General features: G+C 39.7%; 1 protein-coding gene across 3 annotated transcripts in view; it reads right to left on the reverse strand.

The window, feature by feature from the left end:
• Positions 1-5,595: 5,595 nt before the first annotated feature.
• CDH6 (cadherin 6) overlaps positions 5,596-25,442 on the reverse strand; it is a 103,592-nt gene continuing 83,745 nt past the window's right edge. For all 3 annotated transcript variants that reach the window (XM_039548900.1, XM_019286282.3, XM_010400168.4), the window contains exons 8-12: positions 21,724-21,860; positions 17,184-17,305; positions 16,265-16,382; positions 15,926-16,177; positions 5,596-12,289 (exon numbers count right to left, since the gene is read on the reverse strand). In XM_039548900.1, the coding sequence (XP_039404834.1) occupies positions 11,799-12,289; positions 15,926-16,177; positions 16,265-16,382; positions 17,184-17,305; positions 21,724-21,860 (1,120 nt within the window). In that variant the 3' untranslated portion in view covers positions 5,596-11,798. The remainder of the gene's footprint in view (positions 12,290-15,925; positions 16,178-16,264; positions 16,383-17,183; positions 17,306-21,723; positions 21,861-25,442) is intronic.

Raw genomic sequence — 25,442 nt, forward strand, 5'->3', positions numbered from 1 at the left:
ATGGGCAAAATACCTGTCAGGGTTTCAAAAGACAAGAGAAAGTAAGATGATAAGTCAGTGCAATCATTAGCATAACAGCTTTATATACATATACGTATATAAAAATAATTAATACATGGTGTAAATGTTTATGAAAGTATGTAGGTTACCCAGAGGATAAAAGAAAGGAGATGCAAGAACAAGAGCTCAGTGAAATAAAAGTGTGCAGTTCAGCTTTGGTCCAATTGGTCTGGAGGCTGGGGATGCAGGAGGGGTGACCAGAGCTGGCACAAAGCAAGCACTATCTGCAGGAAAGACATGACCTTCCAGTGGAGAGGAATTGAGAGAGAGAAAGCAGACAGCTGACATGTTTTGATGATGTCTCAGCTGACATAAAACGAGAGTTTGCTTTTGGTTTTGGTTTTGCAAGGTAATGGTTAATGGGCAATAACATGGAATGCTGAATGTTTGGCACAATGTTGCATGTGTCATGACCTTCCTGCCAGAGATCTTTGTTCACATGTGTTTCTTTTATTTCATGGTCCTCAGGAGCAACATCTGTAATCTGAGTCCCTTTTTGTCCTCTGCTGCACTTCATGCTGGTCATTAAATAGTTAACCTGCACTGCCTTTCAGGAGTCCCATCTCCCTTCTGCCAGGATCAATGATAAAATTCTGACTGTGAAAGTGAGGGAGCCCGTGGGCCAGATGGATATTTGGTAGCAAAACATTTGAAAGACTCTTTCTGCAATAAAGAGCTACATGAAGTACTTGCTCTAAAGACAAGCACCAATCTCTTGTCTCCATGGTATTTGTAATCAATATTATATTACAGGTTGATTAAATACCAAGATATTAGAGCAGTGAATCTCAAAGTGTATTTCTGACTTTTCTTTGTTTCTCAAAAACAACTGTAGCAATTGTTTAGAGAAATGTTGACAATACCAGAAAACAACAAAATTAAAATAGCATCATAATCAATATCTCTGAACATGCAATCTTGGCAGGGGGGAAACACTCATCATTGGATCAGTACCTGGCAGATGCTGTAGGTGGGCAAGAATATTACAACTTCATGGCCTAGATGTCTGGCCCATTTACCCTGTGCAAGTAGACAGTATAACATGGAATAATTTCTACACATAGCTTCTTAGACTAGTATCCAATGTGTGCATAAAAGGTGGATGCCACTCAAAAGGTGATTACAACCCTGGGAAGCCAAACAGAATGGTTTAAATCTGTTGTCTTCACAGCTGCATAACAAAGGATATGTCTGGTGTGCATTTGACACTGGAACATAAAAATGGGTAAGCAAGAGAATGAAGGCCATGTGAAGAGCCACGGCTAACTGAGCCATAACTCACAGCAGGAGCAGGTGCCTTGGCCCTCTTGTCTCTGGATTACATTTTTCTCTTTAGGCTTTTGTCTTTGGCAATAGACATTAGGTTGGTGTCTGAACACAAATGATAAAGTCTGGGAGCAGTGTGAGAAGGAGGAGGCGGAGAGAATCTGGCTCTGTACTCTAACAGTTAAAAAAAGCTGGGCCATCAAAATGCCCAGCAGTGGCAAAAAAAAAAGATTCACCTGCCCCTATTTTTCATTCTGACAGGTACACCTTGGTATGTGGGGGATAAAAGTACATGAAGCAGTAACAGGCTGACGAATGCTCTCTCTGTGAGCTCCCAGAAAACAAACTTAGGGGAATGCTATGTCAGAGACCAAGCCAGTCAGACCCACACCGTCTCCTTAGGTTCCTACAGCAGCTTACTCACTTTTGATTTACCAGAGCTCTTTTATTCAGTTCTCTTTTCAGTGTCTTTTTTCCAAAGTTAAGGTTTGTTCTTTGGGGGCATTTTTGGGTTTATTTTATTAGAGGAGGTTTGAGAGTATGTTTGTTCTAATAAGCTGGAGCTGTAACTGGGAAATGGGTTAAGCTTGCTTCCAATTACGATAATTGACATGAAATACCCAATTGCACTCTGAGAGAGAGAGAAATAAGTTCCCCAGCTGAGCTGTAGAAGAGAGCAGCTTTGTCTAACAAAGAAGGTAGAAGCAGATGTTTAGAAAAACATGTAAAAGCAATCAGGAGGGGATTTATACATTTGGTTATTAATTAAGATGCATGCATGAGCAGCCATCCAGCCCAAGTTCTGAGTTAAGAAAGGCAAAATCCCAAAAAGGGGTACAAGGAGAGTTGTATTTAGGAGGTTCCTGGGGTTTTAATTTTTTTGTTTGACTGGGGGGGAGGGGGGGTGTTGGCTTGGGGTTTTTTATTTTTTGTTTGTTTCTTTCTTTCTTCTGTAAAGGAGAAACCGCCCCAAAGGTTTTTGAAAGTTTCAGATTAGCATGTCCCCTTGCATACAGTCCTGACTCTGTTCTCTTGATCACACTAAGTTTGTTTCTCTTTCGCTTAAATAAAGTAGGATATGATGATATGGTCCTATCAGGCCATGATTGTCTCCACAGCTAGTAAAAATATAAATGGTTTTGTGCGCTCTGTGGTTTGCCAAGGTTAAAAAATGTGTAATGAGTATTAGAGCAATTAGAAATAGTGAGTTACTGAGGAGTTCTGACGATGCTCATGTTTGCTTCTGTGTGGGGAATAAAGGAAGTGGAATCAGCCTTCTGATTGGAGGGACAGAGGTACTTGAGGATCTGATGTGGAGATAGACAGCTGCTGAAAAATTTAGTTGTAGCAGTAAGTTTGGAGAAAAGAAAATGCAGAGAGTGGATATTTGCTAGTAACTGTCTGTACTATAATCAGGGAAAGATCTACCAGTGTTGGCAAGAAAGAGGAAGAGCTTCAAAGATTTTGGATAGAATATGTTTCTATTTTTTTAATTTAAATTTGTGCCTTATCCAACAAACTCAAATTTCATTTGCAGCGTCAAAAGGGATGTTATCTGAGACTAAGATTGGAAGAACCAACACTGAATTCACTTGGCTGCTCATTTAAGTGATCGTTCCTGCAATTTTTATGCAAGTATTACAGCATCTTAAATGTTTGCTCTTTTCTTTGGTTCTCTTGTTTGAGCTGTCCTGGAAATTCATAGAAACACAGAATAGCTTGGGTTGGAAGGGATCTTAAAGATCATCTAGTTCCAGCTCCCCTTCCATGGGCAGGGGGGACACCTTCCACTGGACCAGGTTGCTCAGAGCCCCATTGAACGTGGCCTGGAACACTTCCAGAGATGGGGCATCACAATGTCTCTGGGTAACCTGTTCCAGTGCCTCACCAACCCCACAGTAAAGAATTTCTTCCTAATATCTAATCCAAACCTACTTTCTTTCAGTTTGAAACCATTCCTCCTTGTCCTGTCACTACCTGTTCTTATAAAAAATCCTTTTCCATCTTTCTTGTCAGCTCCCTTCAGGTACTGGAAGGCAGCAATTAGGTCATGTCTTCTCTGCTCCAGGCTGAACAATCCCAATTCTCTCAGCCTTTCCTTCCAGGAGAGGAAGCCCATCCCTCTGGTCATCTTGGTATCCCTTCTCTCTAAACTTGCTCCAACAGCTCCATGTCCTTCCTGTGCTGGGGACCCCAGAGCTGGATGCAGCACTCCAGGTGGGGTCTCACAAGACTGGAGATGAGGGGCAAAGGAGGGGGAGACAAACTCAACAAGAACTTAAAAAAAACCCCAAAAACGTTTTTGGCTTTAATGGCTTGTGTAGCTGACTTATCTCTGTGGTGACTTTGGTAGTATTAATGAAATGCTTATTTGCAGGGGGTTGTGGTTGGTGTGTTGCTTTTTGTGGGGGGGGAGTAATTTTGCATCGATAAACCTGGTAAATTAATGTTGGAAAACCAAATACATTTTCTGGCTGAAATGCTACCCTTTAGCTGACTTTTCTTTATGATTGAAGTGCTCTTTGATATAGTAAATCAAATAAGAAGGCAAGAAATATGACAGATTCCTCTATCACATAAATAGAAGTGGTTCTGCTTTCAGAGCCTCAGCACACGTGGAGGGTTGCAGAGTCTGGAGCACCTTTCACCAGGTGGACATCCAGGATTTCTTCTCCTGCTACTGCCATTGTTTAGAAGACAAAAAGCTCATTCTGATGTTTTGTGAAATCCTGTAGGGCTGCTCTGATGCACGAAGTGACAGAGCCGAGAGATGGGGTCACTGCAGCCTCTCTTGTGCTTGCACCTGCAAGTGTGTGTGTGTCCCCAGGGAAGGGTGTGGGGGCAGTAGATACATCCCCCATGTGCAGGGCAGTGCTCAGTTTCTCTGACTCGGGGTTCAGATGATGAGGTAAATAAAAACCGTGTAGACTTATGTATTTATATCCTTGTGATCTCCTATTGTTTTTAAAAGCTGGGGTTTTTTGGCTGTTCATACAGAGGTTTTCTTCTGGAGGTCCACCAAAGATTGCAGGTGGATATTTGGGCTAATTTCTCATCAGTTACAGAACTTCCTCAGTCCTTTCAAAAACCCCATGTGGGTTTCAGCGTTAAACTGTTTGTGATTCATTCTAATGCTTTTAATGAAGTATTACTTTGCTGTGACCTTTCTCACTCTTTTCTTTATCCTTGTTCTTTAAATATGATGGAATTTCTGGAGATACAGACAGCTCTTTTATTAAGGAAGTATTAAAACGAAGAATTTTCCCTGGAGGTTTTTCTCCTTATGTAAAAAGATACTGCAAATGACATTTGGATTCTCCATAAGTGCAATGAGACTAAATTTTTTTTTGATTCTCATATGATGAAAGACAAATAACTGAACAGTGCTATTATAAATTATGTGATCTTTATATGCTTAAAGAAAGGCATTCTGCATGCTTTACCTTGACAAAGCTTCTGCTGCCTTCCTGGGGAACCTTGGCTTGTGATCATAGACTAATATCCTCCTCATAGTAAGCATCACTAAATGGTGCCTTCTGGAATTACACCAGTCTAAGGAGGCCTCAATGATCACAGAACAGTGATCCTACTGCCTTTACAGAATGGTGCAAGCCAGACACTTAAGAATGGAATTTCAAAGACTGAGTCAATTTAGCCCTTTGTCTCAAAGGGATTGGAGAATCTTTTCAAAGGTTTATCTTTATGATAGTGTTGTAAATCCATAACATAGATTGAGAGAATTAGAAAAAAAAAAACAAGTTAGAAAAAACAATTTATTAAGTAATATCATATAAATAACTTGTTACAAAAATCAATTTGCAAAAAGGCAAATTCACTCTGTCTGTGAGAAATTGTTGTTCAAATTGGTTTCTCATCAAATCCTTAAATTTTATTTCCCCCTGCCCCCAACCCCCCAAAAAGAAGCCAGTACAGTGAACAGGAAATAGAAGGGAGAGAGTGCACACTTTCCATCTGACAAAAACGAATTGCCCATCCACGCTGCAGAAGAGATAATCATTCCAGCATGGGTCCCTTTGCAACACAGGGAAGTTCTAGGTGTAAGCCTCTTGGGTGACAAAATTGTCACCCACAAATGTCCCTCTCTGCTGAGCAATGACCAGATCCATCCAATGCTGAGGCTCCTTTGGCACAACCAGGGGATGACATCATGAGAGACTGTGTGGCTGGAGTATGCCAGCAAGTAAATCTTCCCAGGTGGAGGCATCATTTTCAATTTATGCTTGGGAGTATTTTTAATTAAAAAAAAAATCAATACCAAAAGCATTTATTTTAAAGGGTTTAAAAAATCACAAATCACAATAGGAGTTTGCCAGATCGATTTCGCTCAGTAACACAGTTAAGATGCACATAGCATTTATTATAAGGCCTTTCTTTTAATTTTTCAGAGCAATGAAAGTAATCACAGAATTAAAACAGTACAGTGATTCTGAAGAGTTTTTTGTGTCAAAATCCAGAACAATTTTGTGTTTGCAGTGTTCTTTCTTTGTTGTCTTCACCTGAATGCTTAATAATTCTATAAGTTTGTATCTTTAATAAACACTAAAGTAATAGATCATAGAAAACTAAAAGCTTATAGAAAGTGTCTCCAAGTATATTTACATAAATAGTGCAGTCTCATAGGAAAAGTCAAAAGCCCATGGGAATGGAAAGGATTTCTCTATATGCTGAACTTATGCCTTATTTGTCGAATCGACTTTGTGGTAGGAGAAATTTAAACATAGCAGCTCCTTTTTTCTTTTTTTTTTCTTTTTTTTTCAAATTTATTTTTAAAGAAAGCAAAAGATGCATGAAGAAAAAAAAGATAAGGGCAGGTTCTGTAAAAACTCCTTTGAAATACAGTAACTCTAAACACAAGATGACAGTTTTGTGGCTTTTGAGTGCCACAGGCCTGCCTTGCCTATGACTGATTACCTCCCCTCACCCCCCACGCAATTCACCTCTCTTCTTCTTAAAATGCTCAGTTCTCTGACACTTGTACTTCCTGTAACCCCAGCCACAGCTTTTGGATACCTACCATTGAATTTTATGAACTGTTCAGGAAACTGTTTAGTGTATGACAAACACAGGTCTGGGCTCAACAGTGTAATATTGCAAAATGATGGGCAGGATCGAGATTGTTTCAGCTGGCTTAAATAAAACTGCTGAGGGCAGAGACTGGTATTAAAGGATTGTGTTGGTGTTCTGTGTTTTTCTCTCTTCCTGGAGCAATGCATGAGTCTGTAGACATTAAATATGCTTTTGTTTCTCTTTAAGAATGGAAATGATCTCTGAGAAAAGAACTCTTTCTAAAGACGGAATTGAAAGCAAAAAATATTGCGGCTTTGACATTTACTGGACGAGGCTGCTGTTTCACAGGTGTAGATGGGTTGGAAAAATCCTGCCCTTCACAGCTCATGACATAGCTCATACTCACTGGAAGTAGCACAATGACTGTTACTTTGTCAGCTCTCATTTGATGAGGAAGCTCAGACTGCAGAGTTAATTGAAATGCAAATAGGCAGGGGGATGGCAGCATCCATTTGGGACAGTGGTCTTCTGAACCACTTCAATACTACTCATAGCCGAAGGAAACATGGAGAGACCTTTCTAACAGACAGGGGTGCTTGCAGAGAGTTACCTGCTCAGAACCACTGTGAGGAATTCTCTCTGCAGAAAACCACCAAGACAATTATGCTGCAGAAATTTACTTGCTTTCCTTCTGAAAGATCTACATGGAAATTGCCTGGATTCAAGCTGCTTGGTCAAAAAAGACGCCTTTCTCCCTATCCATGTAGATCTCCCTCTGGTGTGCCAGGAAATCTGAACGTGTTAGAAGTCCACTGTTGGTTCTGCTCAACTAGATAACTCTGGTTTTGAAACATGGCCAGCTTCCAGTGTTCATTATTTCCCTTCCTTTTAGTCATACTGTACATATGTAGACACACATTTCTAGAGCCATTTCTCTCTGCTATACTTTTTCATGACTGTTCTGGTTTTTATGGTACTGCAGATGTTCAGTTTTTTAGTCTTGCGGGATTATTTTTTGTTTTGTTTTCATAACAGGGAAATGGAAAAGTTGTAACTTGTAATGTAGACTGCTACTTCCTAAAGTGGGTTATTTCAAGGTTGCCTCTTCCATTCACATTTAACAGTGACAAAACACCCATCCATAGAATGAAGTAAGGCCAGAAAAATATATCTGTTTCTTAGGAAAAATTTAGAAAATATTGGTACAGGTGACATGTTCTTCTACTATGTATCTTTTCCAGCCCTTTATTAACAGAAATAACTGAAAAATACACACAATTTGGTTTTCTCATGGTTAGACACAACTCCATCTATGTCAGGTTTGGGAACACATCTCAGTCCCGTGATACTGCTGGCAGAGCCTTGTGCAGAGCTCTCTGCAAGTCTTTGCCTCAGCTCTCTTCCAAGCACCTGTCTACATGGAGGTGTCCTGGCACAGCTGCACTGGAGGCATGGGCTGCCACATCTCCCCATACTGGTGCTGCTGTGGGATGGAACTGGGTTTAACCTGAAGTAGTTCACCTGGGGTAAAAAACCCCCAACAAACACAAAGCAAAAACAACTCCCCACCAGTTTTCTGGGCTAAAGTGACTTCTGTTGGGAGTTGAGATGAAATAGTTACTGTAGAAACCTTATTCCATTTCAAGTGTAGAAATGTTACTGTTCTGCAGCAGCATGGCTGGCATGGACTCCCAGGTCCCTGTTTCATGTTGACTCCACAGAATTCCTTGGCATCTTTTAATACGTTTCCTGTTGTTAGGCCAGATGCTTTCCCAAATTAAAACCCAACTGCATTTTTATCTCTCTACCTGGCTTAGCTAAACTGCCTAATAATATTTCTTCTTCTGAAAAAGGCGTGGTTGTAAGAAGAGCAGGCTTAAAACAGCCTTGAAAGCCACTTCATAGCCCATAGTCCAACACTTGTTTATCTACAAATGACAATTGTAGCACTGTGTGAAAGCATTGTTAAATACTCATTTCTATCATCTAGCACGCCACCATGCAACAAAGTGCAAAGAAATACTACTGCAAAGGTTTGTATTCACTGCAATATGGCACTTTCAATATTTAATATGCAGTAATGATTTTATAAATTGCACTTTGTGGTACTGCCAAGCAAGAAGAACAGAAAGAATTGAACTCTCCTTGCTGTGTGAGAGGTGCTAAATCTGTTTAATTTGCAGGAAAAAACAGACCTTAAAATGCATAAATGATAATTTGGATGCAAGGTTGCCTCAAATTTTCTTAGAAGAATGCATTTGCTATTCAGGCACCATATTTGTGGTGACATAACATAATTTTATATATATAATGTATTTACATAACAGGCACGAGTAGCCACTCTCTATTATTTACTGTGTCACTCAATGGACAACATAAAACCATCTTTGAATTAAAAGGAAAAAAACCCAAGCCAACCCAAAACTTGTGTCTGGACTGCTACTAACAATCACTAAATCAGACAAAATCACTGTACAAACATAGGAAAATAGTTACAAGGAGTTCAGTGATCCTCCTGTCTCGTTACTCCACCCCAAGAAGTGACTAATGCAGGCTGACTTGCAGGGGGCCCAGCCCCTTCAGGGCACCAGGGCTGTCTTCAGCCAAGTGCCACTCATTCCCTCTTCCCAGTGAGCTGGGGGTGGCTCGCAGGGCCAAATACCTGCGTGGCTTCACTGCCACCTCTGTTTCCTACGGGCTTAAGGAGGGGAAGGGACAGCTCACTGGCTCACATCGGGCATCCAGCTGGATTCTGAGCTTGAGGCTATTTGCTGGAGGCAACCCCAGAGTGCAGGGTGAGAGAGGCCTGTGTTAGGAAGTCACTGGGAGAGCCCCTGGAGGGATATGCTGGCCCCACTGACTGTGTGAGGGGAGCAGCCTGAAGTGAGGGACCTGTGGCAGGTGGTGCTGAGCATCTGCTGCTCCTCCACATATCTGAAATCCAGATGGTCTCTCCTGTCTGCCAGAGCCAGCTTTGGACAGATTGCTTCCTAGAAGTTCTGATTTCAAGGAAGCCATGAAGAGCTAGGCTTTTATCATCTTAAATTACTTAGGGGCCCTCACGAGGACATAATAAAGCTCTAACCATGCCATTGCCATTATGATGGGTGCAACAGCTCAGCCCCCCACTAAGTGATGGAGTTGGGAACCACACTCCGTTCGACTTTAACACTCTGAGAGGCCTCCAACAGGGATGCCGAGGGCTCTGGACCCTTGGAAACCCTGGGCTCCTCTGCTCTGGAAGCATCCAATCTATAATGCTGGGCATCTGCAAGCCAGTAGCTTCTGTGCCCTACAGCTACAGGCGTGCAGTGCTCCTCCCTGTGAATGAGTCCTTTCCTGCCCAGCCAGGGCCACAGCATGGCTGGCTCATCCTCTTCCCTCTGAGCTGGTCCACAAAACCTAAAATTCTGTCATTGTGGTTGTAAAAGTCTAATATCTGGGACTCTTACAGCTCTCTTTAACTCACTAGGAGTAATGAATTCCAGGGACTAATTTTTAATTCCTCTTAGTTTTCTGTTCATTAACTTTTTTCTCATCTCTCTTTATTTCTGGAGTAAATTGGAGCTGTTTAATTTTCAAAATGATTTACTTAAAATTTGGGGGAGGAGGAAAATAGATCCATTCCTGTAATGCTGCTACTAAATACTGTTTCATGAAATAAATGAGAATAGTTACACGTGAGGTATTTAAAAAAAAAAAATCCTTCTCTCCTTGGCACAGTCCCATGGGCTGGTTCCCTACTTTGGGACACAGGGTGGCATTTAACTCCTGGAACTGGATATGCCCCATGGCAGTCCCTTAGGGTTTCCTCCAGATAGCCTCTCCTAGATGGCTGGATTTGAAGAGCAGCCACTACGTTTGACGAACCAACTGAAATACTGAGTGGTGTGCAAGCTATAAAGAAAACTGTTTTGGCCCAAGATTATGGCATTTTCCCCCACTCCATGCATGGACAAAAATTACTTAGCTTGGCAAAGCAGATAAACACACACAGAGAAACTTGTGGTTAAAATTTTAACATTTGGTGAAATCTTTAACAACCCTGGCTGAGTAGTTTATTTTAAAAAATGAGTGATAATTATAAACCCTACTTTTCAAGCTGCTGGAATGACCATTAATTCTCACTTATTTGTTCATTCAGGACTTGAGTCTGGAAGAAAAAAAAAGGAAAAAACTACCCGAAAGCATGGAAAGTTACTTCCTCTGGCAGACTGCCAGTGTTTTCCATTTCTAAAGCATTTTCCAAATGACTTACATAGTTCTTGCAACATCCTGATGAGGTAGGCATTATTTCCCCATTTTATAGACAGCAAAACTGGGCAGAGAGTCAGTTAGGAATCCACCCTGGACATCCAGGCAGGGAAGGTCAGGACAAAAAAAACCACTTTCCTCCTCAGCAGTTGCTCCTTTTGCCCCAGAGGGTGGCAGTCACCTTTAGGCCACTCCTCCCCACCTGCACATGAGAACAGGCAGGAGTAGCCGGATATGAACACCCTGACGCCAAGCTCCCCAGGACAGTGGCCATCACTGATGTGCAGGTGGGGGCTGACTGAGGAAGTGCAAACAAAAGCACAGTTATGATCTGTTCCTTCCTCCAAGTCATGACCTAATCTGGAGCTGCATTTGATGACGTTCCCTGTATCGCAAAGCAAGCCTGTGTTAGAACTGGGAAACCATCTAAGAATTAGGTATTGGGGCTACTGACCACACACACGTGCACACACACACATCTCTCCAGCGATGCTAGGTCCAACGAATATATACACAGCAGTCAATGAACTATATATATGTGTGTGTTAGTATGATTCAGCGCAATGGGGCAATGGTGAGTTCTAGAGAAACACTCAGGTTTAAATGACCATTAAGCGTCTCTACCCTCCTCATGAGTAAAATGTGTGTTTGATGTTCTTTTCTCAGCTTACTCTACTCGTATAATAAACCTTCATTCCATCACCACTACTTTTGACTATAATACATAGGGTAAACTAGGGTACCTCATTACATTGGGATGTGCAATACACAGTCGACAGAGCAGTCGTCTGAGCTGAATAGTCTGAATACAAGTAAAAAGCAAGTGAGCTTAAACAGTAATATACTCCAATTTACAATATAAGCAGAACAAGTAAAAATATTGCTCCCCATCTGATCTTTTTTTTCTCTCCACTACTGCTGTGCCTGTAAGATTGGCTTGGTAAACTGGATGCACTCAAAAAAATAAGGATTTTGCCTCTTGGAAGCTCATAAAATGATACTAGAAAAAGTTTTCTGATGGCTAACCCACACAGACTGCAGTCATTAGACAATTCAAATGGATAGAATAGAGAACCCTTTCACACAGCTGTGGAGAAACAGAAAGAAATAGCCACTTCACATATCCCAGTGCTGTTTCTGGGAATGAGGAAGAGAAAAAAAAAAAGAGAAAGAAAAAAAAAGACAACATATTAAGAGTCTTTGTCACTGTCCATGGAGCCATACATATCTGCCAGCTTTTTAAACCGAGGTCCCCAGTCACTGAGGTAATCGTAGTCCTGATCTCCGTCCGTAGTCACCGACTCCAAGGAGCTGAGGGACTCGGCCACAGAACCATTACCTTCGTACGCGTAGGTTGCTAATGAGTCATATGGGGGTGCTGTTGGATCTGTATCATTTTCCTTTAGCCGCTGGTTAATGAAATCTCTGACATCCGTGTTATCCCGCGCTGTTGCAGTCCGCCGTGGCATAAAAAGTGTTTCCGGCACAATGTCTCTGCGTAATTTATTGTCATCTATGGCTTCGGGATTCCTCAGCGTGCCAATATCAAACGCCTGCGTGTCTTCCTCTCCACCACCTTCATCGTTGTAACTGACAATGTTGTCTCTGATGTCTTCTTTGGAAATTATCAAAGGCTCTTTTTTCCGCTGCCGTCTCAGTGCTGCAAACAGCACCACGGTAACTACAAACAAAAACAACAGCGAAAGAGAAAGGGAAAGCAGGTTAATCCCCAGCTCCACTAAAGCCCAGAAGAAATGCTGCGCCTCTGCTTGAATTTGAAGTTTCAGAGGATGTTTTGCAAAACTGAAGATGTGCATGTCAGATTTTCAGGCTGCGCTTGCTGTGCCTGTGAGTTCCTTGGGAGATGAAATGGCATGGATGCACAGAAGAAAGGGGATGTCAAGCCTGCAGGAAGCCAAGCAGAATGTCTTTTTGCCAGTAGGCACTTTGTTACCCAGAGCCATACAGTAATTCTGTCACCTTGAGAGCAGAACTAGTTTAATGAGAGTTAGGAAGGAAGAACCACCTTCTCCACAATAAATAACACCAGATGTTATTTAGGTTGAACCCCTTGGACAATATGCAACTTCTGCCATGGACAAGGATGGTATCTACTGAGCTTAGCAAAGCTGAATTTCAAGATAACTAAATCTATCCTCTTCTGGGAAAAAAGCTTGGAATATGGAGTGGATTTTCAGTTAGCACAAAGTCTGAGTTTTATTAACTTCCCTGGAATGCTTTTACAATGTACATCACCTTAAAAAGTACACAAATTAAATCATGGGCTGATGAGTTATGATAAAGTTATTTTTTATTCTGACAAAGGCAGATTTCTAAAACATATTTTATGTCCTTTGTTTTAAAGTGTGCATGTTCATACACATATTTTTCATTTATTTGGAGGGGAGGAGCTCTTTCCATGACTCCAATCCGAATTTTAATATTTTTACTCAATAATGATTCTCATTACTGATGGAAAAGTGGACACAGAGGGAGGAAAGGGATATGGACAACACTTTCCTACAGAAGCTAATTTCAGATTTCTTAGCTGAATACTACATTAAGATGTAAATGGCTGAATATTGACAAATGAACAGCAACAAGGAACAGGGATGTATTTCTGCTGTCATTATTGCTTTGGTAGTCTGAAGTCTGCAATGCCCAGCATTTCAGCTCTGCCGTGCAAACTCCAAGGAAAGACACATCTTGCTGTCTTTACGGTTTTTTCATAGCAAAGCAAAGCAGAAATGCCTAAACTCATTGATGTGAGATGATAAGGCGGATCAAAATGATCTTTCATGTCAGCTTTGTTTCTAAAATGGCGTGTGAGTCAAAGCACAGTAACTGTTAAAGAATTTTTTTTCAGTCCCTTCCTCCGTTGTAACCTTTTAAGGCCAATGGCAAGGACTAAGGGTGTCCCCAACACAAAACTTTATTCCATTGAACCTGATCATTCTTAACTTCCTTTGACAGACAAATTCTGGTGGGCTTTTTCTTTTGGTCAGGGGGGTGGTTGGGTTTTTTTGTTTGTTTGTTCGTTTTGGTTCAGTTTTTTTGGGGTTTTTTGTTGATTTGGTTGGTTGTTTTTTTAAATAATGAGTTCCCCTGCGGGATTGCTTAGAGCAAAATACTGTCTGTAGCTGTGCCCAGGTACCTTGTAGGTTGACTATGGAAGGTCACCAAGAAGACAGGATAAAGTAGGAAAATGCTGTGTCTTACCACAGGAATACTGCAAATAAGGAAGAACATCTGTCAATATGAGCTGAAAGGAAATAGTGAAGTTGAAGGATTAGGAGAGGTGGTTCAGATGGCATTAGAATCTCAGCCTAATGATGAGGATTTACTTATGGTGTCACAGAAGGGTCCTAATCTGAGCGATGCTTCTTCGTGCTGCTGTGCAAAAATGCAGTAAGAGACAACTGTCTTCCTCAAGATCAAAAAGCTGTGGTGCTGTGTGGAAGGACTGGTGAAAGGTGTGTATGAAAGAAGAGAGGTAGCTGGAGAACATTTTGGAGAACTTGAAAAACCCAGTGTCAGTTTGGAATGGGCTTCTGGAACAGTGAGTGGCAGAATGGTCTGATAAAGCACAGGAATGACAGATTTTACAGCAAAGAGTTGCTGAAGTATCTCATTCCAAAAACAGTGTTACACAGAACATGCAAGGATGAGACTTTGATAATTACATCACGTCTGATATGTGGATTTTACTGTTTTGTGCTGAACTTGCAGGAAAAAGACCCCACCATAAGCTACATGTTGAAGTTCATCACCTTTATTTGCATGTCTGTGTTCAGCATATCTGAAGCCTCCTGATAAGATGCTAAACTTACTCAAACTGCATATAAACCTAGCAATTTACAGGCAATTTTTGTTGCTGCTAAACTTTGAGTTGTGGTTCAGGTCTGCCCAGAGTATTGTTTTTCACTCAGTAGTGGTTGCACATTCAAACCCTGCAACCAACCTGAAAATAGAAAATTATATAGTTGAGTTAATTGAAAATCTGCTTATGGTGCATGGTGGCATGAGCAGTAATTGACATAAAGTGCTGCTTAGCACACAGAATCAATTATTTTCGATTGACATAAAACAGGAAATCGTTTAATGTCAGATTGGTATTAATGAGCACAGTTTTACTAACGAGTGCAAGACTACCTGCAGCATTACATTACTTTTTCTGGTAAGGAACTTAATACAAAGTGAGCTCAGCCCTTAGGGGCAATGATACCATGTTTTGAAAAATGAATTTAATGGTGAATTAAAGATCAGATTGTTATTGTGGGAATCTTTTCTGAAAATGGGATAGTGCTCATTTGAGGAAGTCATGACTATACTGTTAAAAGTCTGAGAACCACAACATCATCTTTGACTCATTACTGGATAGGGAAATTTTGTTAAAAGTAAAGATCAGGATGACTCTGCAGTGGTGATAAGCATGTCCAAGGAAGATAGGAGTATGGTAAAAAGAAGTAGAATCATGAAGGAAACATCTTCTTCCCTGCCTGACCCTACTGCTGTAAAATTGGTCCGACTCCCTTCTTTCCTCCAAGCATCCTAATAACAACTCCCAGAGAACAGCCTACGTTGTATTGTACAGTTGTCCCCAGATGAACAGGTACAGCTAATGGCCGAGTGACCAACTATCTCTGTTTGCAGTACAAGAGGGGTGGAACCTGAGAGGAATGTGAGAGATGGTGCAAAGTGTCCTTATTTTCATATATATTAAAAAAAAATGTTGACCACCTGTAAGTGCTGTAGCCAGAGCTCTGCACATCCTCCACACTCAGGATCCAACCTCTTTCTAATCACAGGTGGGTGAAATGGAGGACCCTGCAGCGTTTGAGAGAGTCCTTTAGTATCATTCAGCATCCTTTTCCAACAGAACAGAAGCACTGAGACTTGTTTCTCTTCAGTTTAGAAATGAGAAGTTAATTCTTCAAAACTAAGTTATCTGCCCTCCTTCTGTGGTCAACAGAAAGGGATGGACACCTGCAGAGGGTTATGAGTAATGTGTCTGGTCCTCCTTAGATACCAATAAGAGATGGGATGAATGTCTCTCTACAGGTGTTTCTTTCCATTGACCAGAGGGTGGAGCCCAGCTGTCTCCTCTTCCTCATATATCGCTAACTTTTAGATAACTAAGGTTAGGTAGGTTGTGCCCTACACACCCCATCTGTAGCAGCCCTCAGAGGAAATACAATAAAATATGTACAGGATGAAACAACGATGTCTTTACTTTGCCATTGTCCTAGTCTGGGAATAATCATTATAGCAATGCAAAATAACCACAAAAGGAACAAAAAGTCCCTGAACTACTTACCAAGTAATATAATGATGCAGAGAAGAATGGCAATAAGAGCCCCAGTGCTAAGACCAGTAGGATGAATCAAGGCTTCTGCATTACAGGACAGCATCTTCCCTCGATGGTCACAAGCACACACTCGAATAGTCACCGTTTCAGTGCTGCTCTGGATGGGGTAATCATTGTCTGATATCACCACTGGCAAGAAGTAGGTACTTGTTTCATGCCGGTTATATCTGGTTTTTCGGGTGAAAATCCCTGCTGTGTTGTCTGGAAACATAAAGCATGCATTAAGACTTCATCTGAAGACTGAAAACAAGGATAAGATAATAAAGAAAAGTCTTCCTAGAAATTCACCTCTGTTGTCCTGTAGTGTAAAGTTTGAGCTGCTGGCTGCCTCGGGAGCTATGGAGAATGAAAACTGATGTCCATTGTAAGAGTCATCTTTATCAACAGCACTTAATGTTTGTATCAGCTGAAACAATAAGAACAAAATTATCTCCTAAGTCAGTGAATTTTATGTTTATTTATGTACTCTAAAAAAATCTTGTAAAAGCAATCTTTTGTATTTTTTTTTCCTTCTGCTTCCAGGCAGATGATGTTGCTATAATGAGCTAAAGAAAAGTGATCCGCATGCTGCTGATGCTGTTTAGGATCACCCTACTATCACCATGCTATACCATTGGTGAGTAACATAAGGAATTTGAAAGCTGGCAGGAAAATCATGTTGATTTCAACAGAAGGCTTGTGTTAATGCCACTCCAGATCGGCAGGAAACCTTTGCATGTGACAAGCAATGGAGATGAAAGGTGAGACAGTCCAGGATGACTTTATATTTGTCTACCCAAATCTCATGTCACAGAAATAGTTTGGCTGAATCTTCCAAATTATCTGCTGCTTTGAACTACTTCACAACAGGAGTGGTAGACTGAGAGTTATCTAGCAGGAAAATAGTTGTATCACAGACAGGACCTGTAACACTTATAGACCTGAAATTGTTTCTGAAGGAGACAGTGGAGGTACCTGAATAAAGCAGAGGATGAAATAATGAAAATAAATCAGGGGTAACAAGGTGCAGTACAGAAAATAACATTCAAAAACATACCATCATGTTAGCTGGAAGAATACTAAGTGAAATAGATACTGTGCAGCCACTGTTAAATTTTGCAATTAAGTTTGATGCAATGCAAAGTGCACCTCTTGATGAGGTAATGCAAGAGTAGTAGCAAAATTCATTTCATTTGGAGTATTTTCTTAGTACAAGCAGACAACACACCTGTTCTGCCTTTGCGTTTTCACAGACGAAGGTCTCATAAAACATGGCAAACTCTGGAGCGTTGTCATTTACATCCAAAACCTTAATGAACACTGGGACACGGCTGCTTTGTTTTGGGTTGTCTGAAATGACAAAACCAGAATGGAGATTTTATTTAGCCCAGTTACTGACTCAGTGCAATGGAAGAAAAGGACAGACTTGGAGGCTCGTTGCCTTAATTCTTCTCACTCAGAGCACTTCACTTACATTCTGTTTATTTCTGGTGAATGTGTTATGGGATGAATGTAGTATCATTAATTCTGCATAAACTGTAGAGTTAAGATAGATTAGGAGTCCAGGATTTACAAATTCCTTTGACCATTCCAAGTGTGATTATGAATGTATGTGTGATATATGTAAATATAATACTGGAACTAAATTAGATCTATTTATTAGCCTGACTGATACTGTTTAGTGGCAGTGAAGTATCTAGAACATATTCCCTTCCTTAACTCTCAAACAGGAAGACTGAAGAGTCATGAGGATGAGATTGAGTGGGTTTTTTCTTCTCCATTTGTTAAATGTAATACTCGGTGCTGTACAAATCTTGTGGCACAGTTCCTTAAGATACCATGATTATCATTATGTTATAGAAATAGTAATTGCAGCTGTGATCACAGATACTTTCTAACCTGTTGTGAATTGTTTTGCCTGGTGTTCTAGGGTAAATACCAAAGTGTATCAGCTGAGAAACATAAGCACTATATAAAACCTGCAAATCCCCCTATGTAAACAATATTTTTTTCCCTGTAAGGACTGCATAGTGCCAAGAGGTTGAACTTGACAAGGATATTCCTGAGCATAGAATACTAATGAAAATACTGTCATTGTTCTGGATAAAAATGAAAACATCTGGAAATGCACCATACTGTATAGACCATTCCTTTTCCTGTTGGGAGGAGACAGACCTTAGTCAAAAAGATGCAGAGAATAAGGAAGAAAAGCAGTGGCAGCAACCCTGCCTAGAGCCAGGCATGGTGAAATAGGCAAGATTCTGAGTCAAAAAGTCACACCGTAACAACCACTGACTCCTAAAAGATCGGTACAAGATCTGGTCCCAAACAAATTTTTCATCACTAATCAAAAGAAACCCAAGAGATATCGCCATTGATCTGTCTCCTTTGTGCTCCGTATCACACAATATCCACCTAGGAGTATGTGGGTATGGGAATGTCAGAGAGTGAAATCTGAGTGGAAGAGTGTGATTGAAATAAGTTTCATTTAAAACAAACACCTTCACCTCTCTTATATGAGGGCTCACACTGAATTTTCCTATGTTGATTTCCTACCCATGTTAATATAGTTTATTAATACATTTTAACCTATCATTCAAGTGAAAAAATAGTGCAATAAAATATAGCGGATCTAAGACTCTATATTCCTCTGCAAGCATTCATTATAGTAGCTGGTTGGTTTTATTATTATATTTATTCATTATAGTAGCTTCTATTTATTCATTATAGTAGCTTGTTGACTTTAATAAAAGTCCTATTAATGTGTTTATCATCCTTTTATAAATGTGAAAATGCTTTCTCCAAAATTGGCACTGCTTATTTGTATTACAGAGCTCAGTCATTTGGACAAAATATTGTGCTTTAAGGCTCCACAGTCCCACTGAAGTTAATATGATTCCATTAGGCATAAACCTCTAATACGAGCCATTGGGCTAAATTCATTCAATGTATAAAATAACAGTTTATGTATAATACAGACTAGGCTGAATTCTGTGCTAAAACACATCAATAAAAGAGTTGAATTTTTATAACAGGTAGAAATCAAAGGCACTCATTTGAAGTCACAGGACTATTGGCAAGGCTATTTTGTAGGGCATACTTTTCTAACAAATACATTCAAATATATTCACAAACATGTTTCTTCTCCTCCCAAGAAGGAGAATTGTTTTCTTTCCCGCTTTTTAAACCTAAACCTATATATTTTCATTTTACTTCTAGGTGCTTAAGGTTCTCACAATTTAAAATCATACTGTAATAAACAGAGGCTTCATATAAACTCTAGGCTCTTCGAACGTATGCCTCTTCTCTGGTTTAATGGAAATTAATATACATCTTCAAGTCTTTTCTTTTTGATATATTGTGTCATCATCTTTCAAGTTATTTGTGCAAATTAATTTATGTAGGTTCATTTGTTTGCATTATCCTTTAATTAATGCTGGGGTCCATCTCCATTGACTCAACAAACTGCTTAAATCTATTTCTCTCTATAGGGGTATGTTTTCTGCTGAGCCAGCAACCAAAATGTTAAAGTGGGTTTTTTTTTCAGAATACAGCCTCAAAGTCCTGCCAGTGTTTGACTTGCCCCTAAGTGTTAAGTAACAAATATTTAAAAACACTCTGGGAATTGTCTCTGGTAAATCACCTGTAATTCTGCAGCTGTGACTCACTAGACCTGTGTCCCCAGTTTTAATGCCAGTTTGCTGTCTGACTGTGGCAGATGTACTGACCCTGTGTTTCACCAACTATTTATTTGCAGCAGTCACAGCATGACTGATTCTCTGGGCTGCTGAGCAATTGCAGCTCATACTGGTGAAAAAGGAGAACGTTTAGAAATGGAGCAATCTAAACTTACTGACAATTCTAGACAAAGGCAAAACAACTTCTGTATCTTTTTTTTTTTTTTAACTACAAAACGAAATCAAGAGCAGTCATCACTGGAAGGTGTTTCTCTTTATGCCTTTATAATTTTTTTTTTTCTATATCAAAGGGAACACATTTGAAGGCATATCCTGCCTATAACCTGACTGGGTATTTCTTTTAGATTACTTCAGTGAAATATACTTGGAGCTTGGTGAGATAATGTCACTGAGAGTAATAAGTGATTCTATGGAATTTAGTGCAATGGGACTTTAAGTAGCCTTGCTAGAAATTTCTGGGTTTAGCCAGGAACAATAAGCAGTGGTATTTTCCAGTCTAGTCCCTTGAGACTAAAATTAGTGAAGTGTCCTGGATCAGAACAGTAACTACACTTCAACCAAAAAAATTGCCTTTGGAAGACATCTACCCTAGTTAGGACAAATTTTGTCTAGGCTTAGTAAAGCACACCCTGGGAAGCAGCCTGAAAGGATTCTGACTAAAGAGAAATGGTAATTAAGACAGAAGCCTGTGTCAGACACAAGAGGTTAAGCTGAGAGGGTTTGGTGCAGTAGAAGGTCTGTGCTTATGGGAGAAACCAAATGAGAACTTCCTATAGATGCTAAGCTGGATTTCAGAAAGAATACAGTCTTCTGTACTGCAAGTTATTTCAGCCCAGCTGGGGTCAATGCAAGTGTTCTTGCTATTCCCAATGCTAAATGTTCTTGCTATTCTTTCATTTTTAGGCATTTATTTTTCCCTTCTGCTCTACCCAGGAGCTGCCTATAGTGTACAATTTTTGACCCTAGAACCCTCCTTCAAGAACTTCATAGAAACACAACCATGCGACTAACATTCAGTGTTTGGCGTGCTGAAATCCTGTACCTAGCATTAAAAGGTGCAAACTTTCATGGGAGGGAGAAAACTATTAATGTCCTGTCATTCCTATAGGCTCATACCCACTACTCCACCATACAACCCCATTTACTTGCCTCAGTAGCATTGTTTTACGCTGGTTTTCAGTTTTAAAGAAGACTTACACAATAAAGAAAGTTGAGTTCTTTACACTCTTCTCAAATACAACTAAAGAAAAGTAGAGCTTACGTTGTCTCAGAAAAATCAAAAGTTTTTTAGCCTCTGAGGTGCAGAGAGACATTGTGACACTCAACAGAACTGGTGTTTATTTTAAAACTTATCTACCATTCCATCATAAACATAGGTACGGCGACTCTGCAAAAGCAAATAGAATTGCATTCCCTGCTATTTGAGCATGTGATGTACTTACAGATAATGTATTAAAACAAAGTGGATTGTTTATTAAGGCCATCTCGAATACATGCCCTTATCTTAGATCCCTGGCATTTCGACTTCTAAAATCAACAGGTCTAGGATTATCACAAGATTACTACTCTGTAATCCTAAACTAAGTGACAGACTGATTTGTAACTACACCTTGTAATCTCAAAGGATGCACACAAAGTAAAAAATGGAGATGCATAAAACTGATTAAGATCTGGGCACCTAGCTCAGCCCAGCCACCTTAGCCTTATTTGACAACATCCAGTCTGAATGAGATTGAATTCAGCCAAGGAATGCAGTTTGGCTTTAAACCATCTGTTTTGCTGCATGTCAGTTTCAAAACTCAGCAACCATGTTCGAAATTTGAAGTGGCTATAACTGATCAGAGAACACAGAACTGTCACATTTTCTCCCTGCTAAGTCACCTCTTCATGAACTGTGTCCCTAATAAACACAAAACTGCAGATGACCTCTTGCAGAGTTACTGCTTCTTCATTAGTATTGAGTGGGCTATCCATAAACCTGACATGTGTCCAGCTGTGCTTTCCACACACTCAGCTAGAAGGCTAAATTCATTACATCAGGGACAGGAGTCGTATTTAGGTTTAACTTACTGATCTCTGCTGCTATTACTGTAATGTTGTGCCACAGCAGCGTTTCCCGGTCAAGGGGTTTTGAAGTGAATATTGAACCATTTCCTGAATTGATGTTGAATACTCTGTCCATATCAGTGTGACGATCTACAGAGTACCTGCAAACACAGAGACAGGGGTTAGAGGCATGCTTTCCTTTCAACGTCTATGTTCTAAAACCATTTTCTAAGACTAGACATCAAACAGCGAGTAAATGGGGTTTCCTTTTGTTTTCAGCACAGGCTTCAGAGTCTTTATGTATTCACACAAAGAGCTAGTTCTGAGCTACTGGATAATGACACATTGGAGGTTTGATTTAGAAGGTGGAGTATTGTCACTGAATAAATGAATTGCTGCAGAATTTACATACCTCTGAGAATCATCAAAGCTTTGTTTTTAGTGAAAAGTGTGAAATCTGTGTCCTGAAAGATACGAAGTTTATTTTAAGGCTGAGTTGGCTTTTCCTTTATAAAGCCTTCTTTTTATGGTTTGATATCTCAACTGTTCCAAATAATTTCTGATATAAAATTTGACAGCTGGGGTGCATTTGTACCTTTCACTTCCCAGCATTTAAAAAGGCTGCCCGCCCAAACCAAGTCAGCACGGAACAGAGATTCATTATTCCATGGTACATATCACACAAAGGTTTGTTGTAACTCATTAAAACGAACATTCTCAGCCCTGCTTGATGGTATCTGTATGTGAAAATGAATGCTAACAAGCTCTGGATGAGCTCAGAGTTTAAATACAGATTCAAATTTTCAATCTGATCTTTTGCTTTTTCCCCTGAACTAAATCCAAGTTTAAAAGTAGAACTCTCCAGTTCCCGGGAGAGGGTGCTACCACCTTGATCCAAATGCTGTGACTTGGTTTCATCTCTCCTGAAGGGAAAATTCTTGCATAAATTATGGAACTTTTGACAGAAATATGTCTCTGATGTTGCCAAAGCAAGAATGCAATTGCATTATTCTGCTCTTGTTTCAAGCCCAACTCATGTACAATCCAGGACATAGGAAGCCCAGTGTGCTCCCTTGCTCTCCTTGCAGGCCACGTCAATGGAGACAAGGCAGCTACTGCTGTGCCTTGTGTCCAAACAAGGGTAAAGATAATGGCTGAGCTGGTAAGCAGTCAGATGAAAACTGGGCCAGGAGAATGACTGGCAGAGTTTACTGCCACTACAGAATTCAGGGGAACTCAGAGGCTGAAGAAAAATTTCTCTCCCCTGCTCTGCCCTAGAAGCAGCTGCAAGACACGTCCTTTATTCTGCACAGACTTCCTAGTGCTTGTGCAGTGTCTCTTAAATTCTGAGAAAGATCTTGCATGAAAGAAGAAGGGAATAGAAGAAACCAGCTGAACTGTGATTCTGACAAGCTTTAAAACTAACTTGCTAATTATCTTCTGATTTTTTTTCCTTCTTTGCAAATAAAAAAGTGGGATATAATGCCTACAGCAAATTAGACTTATTAGGTCTTATTCCAAAGTAAGAATTTAAGTGTAGCCTACCTTTCAAAACAAAACAATGGCAAGTATTAATTATTTGTACTAAACTGTTTTCCTTCTTCCATGTTAAATTCCTAGAGAAGCACCCAAATGACATTCACAGGTACTAGCACAAAAAGCTAACATTTTTTGGTAGGACTTGCATAGGCATAGCTTGCTAGGTCTTCAGGAGTCCAGATTTAGTTTTCATTCATTGCTGTCACTTCACTGACAGTACTGCAATTTTGGCTGCAGAAGTCAGCTGTGGTGTCCCTAACTTAGCTCCTTTATGCAGCAGTGTGACATTACCATCAGCTTGAAAAGTGTTGTTTTGTCCAAATCTAAATACCAGGTGTGAATCTGTTGACTTGGCTGAAATGTTTAATGGGAACAAGTTTATACAAACTGGTCTGACTCTTTTATATATTGACAAAGTAAGTATTTGGTATGGTAAACATTTCATTTTAACTTTCATTCATTCAGGCTTTTATATGATATTATGTTGGTATCTTCTGAATTCAATTATTTTCAGATATTCTGTAGCTCATTTCCATATCTTTCAGCTGTAATACTTTGGCATTTCCATTTTGCAGTTAAATCTAGATTCTGTATTCTTCTTTGAAATGAAATATCAGGATTTTCCATAGATTAGCTGTTCCTGCTAACTGTAATACTATGTTTCAGACTCTTATTCAGCAAGACATTTAAATAAGCAACTAGCTTTAGGCATGAGTTGTCTGTTCATTGGGGGTTTTTTCTTCAATTTTACTTTCACTCCAGCTTCATATTTTGAATGGACTTAAAATATCTCACTGTCTTAGCACATTTTAATGCCTTGGTGTATTGCAATCACTATCTTTGTAAGATTTCCCAAATTCAATCTCTGGTACAGTATCTGGAAGGAAAAAAAAAAAAAAAGTTCTGGACTTTTTCTAAGATTACCAGGGTTGTAACATTGAAGAGTTTTTCTTCAAGATATTACAAATTTTAAAGTATTTGTAAAGCCGTATGTATATTCAGTCATTTGTACAGCAGAAACTCAAACTCATAAAAATAAAAGCAGCAGAGACAGTTTCTTAATGGAATGTTAATTTTATTTCTTCATATGCCAAGGAAAATACATACAAGGCCAGTGCATGTAAAGTATATTCCAATTATAACATTAAATCTGGTCTAGAAGGATGATTTTAATAAGGTAGACTGTCACTTCTGTTTCTCAGTTTGCATAATCCAGTCTCTTTTGATCAAGGATTTTTAATTATGTTGAACTGGTGGTGATTCTGACTTCTGGATCACAACCTAGTAGGAATTAAGTAGACAACATCAAACTAATTTTTACATTTATTTAATGAAATTACTGGTGTGTATTTGTCAGATTTCAGGACTTCATCTCTTTCAAGCTTTGAAGAATTGACAAGCTAGGAAGTTAAAAAGTATCTATGCAGACTCCAGTCTCTCCTTGTACATAACAGGAAGAAGGGAAGGGTAAAAGAATCTAACACATGCAAATATGTTGTCAGTAAAATACACAAACAAAATTTAGCCTTACATTTGTTTGCAGATCATTTTCATCTGGGGTACTTTAGTAAATCAAATCACAGCAGGAAGACAGTTCCAGTGACTGATGAACTTCATTATGCCTCTGAGGAGTTACTATAGCAAAAAAACTCAGCTAACAATTTTAAAAGATCTGATGTACAATACAGCAGTGCCAGTTTCAGCATTATTTTTTCATCAGTATCCAGTGGTTCATATTATTTCTGTGTAGATCAAACACAAGTAGAACGCAAAACTTTTGTTTTATAACACAGCTGGACAGTAGAGTGCTACTCGGGAGTGTGCTAATGTTACTACACATGGACACATTCAAATATAGCAAAACATGTACTGGTGCTTTTTTGTGTTTTCTCAATGTCATGTCAGAGCAAAACTTACTTATAAGACTTAGGCTGAGGCAATTTAGCTCTACCAGTACACAGGTCACAAATGGTTATGCAGTCTTACAGCCAGGGCAGATATCCACTTCATTTTGCTATCGCTTCATTGTCTTGTGATGTTCAGCAGCTTGCTGTCTAATGTAACCACAAGTCAGGAAGATTTGTGGGTCAGGAAGGAATGTGTGTGAATTTTTCATAATGCATTTTCATAATGATATTGTGAAGGTTTCCTTTAATGGAAGATCAAAGGGGCTTTCATCTAACAGAGTTAGGGCTCAGTTTGTT

The sequence above is a fragment of the Corvus cornix genome, chromosome 2 (assembly GCF_000738735.6).
Source record: "Corvus cornix cornix isolate S_Up_H32 chromosome 2, ASM73873v5, whole genome shotgun sequence".
Taxonomy (NCBI): Eukaryota; Metazoa; Chordata; class Aves; order Passeriformes; family Corvidae; genus Corvus; species Corvus cornix.